Raw genomic sequence first — 5,313 nt, forward strand, 5'->3', positions numbered from 1 at the left:
GGTTGTTATACTGTGAATTAAAACTTAGAGGATGTGTTATTATGTTAATGTTTTCTCGAACAATGTGAATTTATTTTTTTAAGCTGTGAATTATGATTTTTAAGGTTTCAACTATTGTTCGGTTATGTTAAAGTTCGTTTTAACTGTGAATGAGTGAATTCCTATAGTTTTAAGTAGTGAATACTATGAAAGAAAGTCCTAATCTATTTTTTTGTTTGTTTTTTCTGTTAAAGTGTGAATTTGATGTTTTAATCTCTCATTTGTCGTATAATTTTGTTAATCTTAGTTTTAACTCATATTAAGTTGTGAATGTATAATTTTTTTTGAATTAAACCTTGAATTTATGATACTAGTTTGTGAATTTTCTATATTAAATTGTGTATTAATTGTAGTAAGTGTTTTAAGTTGATGATATGGATGTAAATACTACTTTTTGTGTATTAAAATATGAATTTAGTGTACTAAGCTGTGATTTTTGTGTTTTAAACTGTGAATTGATTGCATTAAGCGTTGAATTTTCTTTTTGAACTACGAATTGACTGCATTAAGCTGTGAATTTTCTGTTTGAACTGTAAATTGACTAGATTAAGGTGTGAATTGTGCGTATGAAAGTATGAAGTTATTTGTATTAAACTATGAATTTTGTGTATAAACTTTGAATTGACTATATAAGGAGTGTTAAATTGAAAATATGGTTGTGGATGCATACTTTTGTGTATTAAACTTTGAATTTTTTGTACTGAACTGTGATTTATGTGTTTTAAAGTGTGAATTGACTGCATTAAACTGTGAATTTTCTTTTTAGACTATGAATTGACTATATTAAGCTGTGAATTTTGTGTATTAAATTATGAATTAATTGTATTAAGTTGTGAATGAATTGACATTAAGCTGTAATTATTTTATAATTTTTTTGGTTGCTTTTAAATAATGTAAATTTTATTCACGGCTTAATATATTAAATTCACAATTTAAAATATGAATGATTTGTGTATAAATTTTTTTGTTAATTTTCTTCTGAATATTTTTTTTGTGCTGTATAAGTATGTAAGAATACATTAGTTTTAATAATAGTTTTGCATTAAATTCAAAATGAGTGAAATAGATGGTTTTATTAGACTGTAAATATACTATTTAAGTTATTAATGCATGATTTTATTTACATATCTGATTTAGAAGAAAATAATGGTTGTGATGTTGGTACATGTGGTTGGTGGCAGCATATGGTGGTGGTAGTAGTATAGTTTGAATTTTTGATTTCTTTGAGTTTGTGAATTATTGTAAAATGGTTTGTATTAAGTTGTAAATTTTGTGAATTAAACTGTAAATGTACTGTATAAACTTGTAATTTATATAAATTTTGTGTTCAAATATGAGAGCATATAAGAATGAAAATATTATACTGCAAAAATTATAATTTTGTCTTTTTTGTATCAAAAAGAGAAAAAAAAAATTCACATGTTTAATAAGAATATCATGTAAATATTTACTAACTAATGGGAGTTCTTATGGTTCTTAATATTTTGTGGTTTTCATTTTAACCAATATATATATATATATATATATATATATATATATATATATATATATATATATATATATATATATATATATATATATATATAGAGAGAGAGAGAGAGAGAAAGGGACCAAGCATGCAGAAGGAGGGTCTGTCAAGGGCATGCTAGACAAGTCATGGGTCCACATAACCTTAGCTTCCACCAAACCGGCGGTTCTATTCGGGCTACGTTTTCTCAGTTTCCTATTGGATACATTATTTTTTTTTATTAATTTCTTTTACAGTTTCTGAGTTATTTATTTATTATTATTATTTTTTTAATTGAAAGTTATTTATCTTTTTTGACAAAACGAGCATGGCAACCTTTTGGATTTTGCAATGCCAAAATTGTTGCTATGGAAACGTTGCAGAAAAAGGATTACGTCGTACGTAGTAGAGAACAAAACCAACAAACTCTATTCATTATTAAAAATCTACAGGACTTGTAGTTTACATCTCAAATTCAATGGCCGACTTTTAACAATCAAGCAAACATGATTTAGATCTTCACATGCAAAGTTCATTTCCAACGTATATTTGACATGCATATTGACATATGTTGAGCTCGGTATAAACCTAACTTTGCTGAGACATGAACGGATGTGATCTTATAAAACACTCGCATCTGTGCATAAATTGCAAATATATAAATTAAACACACCTCAAGAAAATCATAAATACCTACATATATACATGATGTGTCTAGATTTTTGAACAATTAATCAAATTTATTATAGAACTTAGCTAGCAGCTAGCCAACAATAAGGTAGACATGTTTCTCTGTAGAAACGACATATATAAATCTTTTGAATTTGGAGAGTAATAGTATGTATCTTGAATTCTTTTAACTCCTCTCTATTTGGGTTATCTAAATAATTGAAATTTATTTATTACATATCATATTTATGTATTGTACGATACTTAGCATCGAGAATATATTAATAGAAATATCTACGTACTAATTTCTCAAACGTGTATTTTAGTTTTCTATAACAAGCCCTATAAATTCTTCAGTCACATATATAAAATATACACGCATTATTATATAGATTATGCGAAATCATACACATTTATCCAACTGAGATATTTATCCAACTGAGATGTATATATTAACGTGTATATAATTCTCCGGCTGCATGCATCCCTATGTGTGCTTCTTCAAGTTCATAATTTATCAAATATGCAAATTCCAATATCAAAATGATCTGAGCTAGTTGAACCCAATAATCCATTCAACTTCCTTCTAATTCCTCCTCCACTGCCCCCACCACCACCATCTTCGGTATCACCTTGTAAGAATGAAAAATTTAAGTCGGAACCATTGTTCCCTTCTAAGCTCGCAGAAAACCCTTCTCCAACACATCTGATATTCTCCTCTTGGCTCAGTTGAGAAGCTACAAACTTATCAAGGTCCCTCCAATCCCTCACTTCATTCGTATCATTATTGTCATTGTTGTTTGTGTTTCTTCCAATGTTTTGGTCGTCTTCTTGATTATGTTCGGATATCAAGCTAATAGGCCTCTTCATTGAAAGGATAGATGGGATTTCGAGCTGAGGGAGCTCCATAAACTGATCACAATGCCCAAAGTTCAAATTCTCAGCTGCTTCAAGCTCTTGCTTGCACATGAAGCTTTGTGTCAAAAGAAAATTTGAAGGCTGATTTGTGATACAATTATCCATGGTTGATGTTATGCAGCTTGATTCGTCATAGAAATAGTTGGGTTCCCATCCTTTGGTTGTTCTTGATTGTCCTGTGGCACGTTTCTTGAATGCTCGACAAACCACCCATCCTTCTTCCTGCACATCATGCATCCCGCCCCATACATGAGATAAATTCGGATTTCTTTATCATACATTATAGTTAGAAATGAACTAGATGTGATATATCTGAACTTGAAGTCAAAATGATTGTAAATTATCAAGTTAAAGGACTTGTATAAAGTCTTTGCTAAAAGCAACCTTGTTAGGGTAATTGGCAGTGATAGTAAGACGTATTTTCAGAAGGTAAGGCAAATTTAGTTCAAAGTTTAATGCACTTTTTAGCCTCAGAGATCTTTTCATGAAAGTCAAACGCTTGCTTTACCACAGAAACACACTCAAAGATTTGACACCAAAAAGAAATGGGCAATAGTCATGCACAAACAAACACACACTCATAGACCCTAAGATAGTGGAGAGCATGCATGAAAAAAGATGATTGAAACCCCCAAAAAAAGTTTACAGTTTATAAATTAAGGATAATAAGTATTACAAGTGGGCATTGAACATTAGGATTAAGGGATCGAGAGTTATTGACTTTAATTAGCCATGTTCATATGGCATCCAGGATTCGACTAATACAGAAGAAGCCCGGATTTATTATATATGACCCGAAAAACCACAAGATACGAAGAAAAATTCAAATATGAGAGTATGTATGAAAGAGAACGATTACAAGGAATTTCATATGTAGGAATTATATATCAGCTTATTAAATCTAATTAATCATGTTCATTATAGCATGAGATTCAATAACAAGAAAAACCTTCGAAAAGAACAAATCAAGAACGATCCTTTTTGTAAATTCAAGGGATACTAACAGCTTACCTGAGGAGGGCCATTTTCTTCGGATTCAAGTCTGTACTCGTGCATGATCCAGTCAGTTTTCTGGCCATTTGGTGCCCTTCCTTTGTAGAAAACCAGGGTTTTCCTCATTCCTATGAGCCTAAGTTTTTCATATACCGCTTTGTCTCTCCCTGTAGCCTTCCAAAACCCTGCCACGGTTGCCCTATTCGTTCTTGTCCCCGTTGGATACTTTTTATCCTTGTAACTGAAGAAATACCACTCATTTTGCTCCTCGTGTCCGATCCGACATTTCTCTGGAAAAGAACACAAATCTACGTGAGAATTACAAGACCATTTTCATTGCTCGAAAAAGAATTAACTAAAGATGAAAACACAGTAACAATTCAAGTGAGTTAGTGAAACCAGACGACTAGCATAATTTGATGCTTGATCTATAATGGGTTAGCCAAAGTTCGAAAGCACTTGAAGGCTTTGAAATTTGAACCAAGAACGCTTACCCCCTAGCTAATAAGGATCAAGAAAAAAGATCTTAGACAGATCCGGTACTGTTATGCACAAAACATTAATATATAGCCAAGTGTAAGATTTAAACTTGGAACGTGATCCGGGTCGACCAAGAAAAAAGTGTCAAGAAAATGAACTCTAATGGGCTATTGATATTACCTATGAGATCCCAAGGTTCAATTCTGTAAAGATCGACATCCCTAATAACATCAAGATCGATCTTCTGCGATACAACTTTCTTTCTGAGATAGTATCCAACAAGTTCTTCATCAGTTGGATGAAAACGAAACCCTGGAGGAACACATGATGATTGGTGATCCATTGTGTCCATGATGGTGAGCCAACTTGTACTCTAATGTAAAACTGCTTGAGTTACTTTGCATTCACCACCTTCTCTTTTATTGATGGTTTAATGGTCATATAGACATACATCTCTCTCGGCATATATATATATATATATATATATATATATATATATATATATATATATATATATATATATATATATATATATATATATATATATATATATAGGTAAGTTCAATTGAGAAAATAAAAAAAGTTGAGAATGGAGGAATCATTCTCAGTCACTCATTTATTTTTACGGCAAAAGCCTTAGTTGTACCAGCGGAAATGGATAAAGAATACACATGTGTTTCCAACAAAACATGTTTCCTTAAGCTATG

General features: G+C 31.0%; 1 protein-coding gene across 1 annotated transcript; it reads right to left on the reverse strand.

The window, feature by feature from the left end:
* Positions 1–2,579: 2,579 nt before the first annotated feature.
* On the reverse strand, positions 2,580–5,029 carry LOC145156768 (NAC domain-containing protein 37-like). The gene is made up of 3 exons (XM_079076020.1): positions 4,787–5,029; positions 4,145–4,416; positions 2,580–3,355 (listed from the first exon to the last, which is right to left on the reverse strand). The coding sequence occupies exons 1-3, from the start codon at positions 4,956–4,958 to the stop codon at positions 2,723–2,725; spliced, it is 1,077 nt and encodes a 358-aa protein (XP_078932146.1). The 5' UTR covers positions 4,959–5,029; the 3' UTR covers positions 2,580–2,722.
* Between the last annotated feature and the right edge of the window lie 284 nt (positions 5,030–5,313).

This window comes from Lactuca virosa, chromosome 2, assembly GCF_052849685.1.
Source record: "Lactuca virosa cultivar CGN04683 chromosome 2, Lactuca_virosa_CGN04683_v6, whole genome shotgun sequence".
NCBI classification, from domain to species: domain Eukaryota; kingdom Viridiplantae; phylum Streptophyta; class Magnoliopsida; order Asterales; family Asteraceae; genus Lactuca; species Lactuca virosa.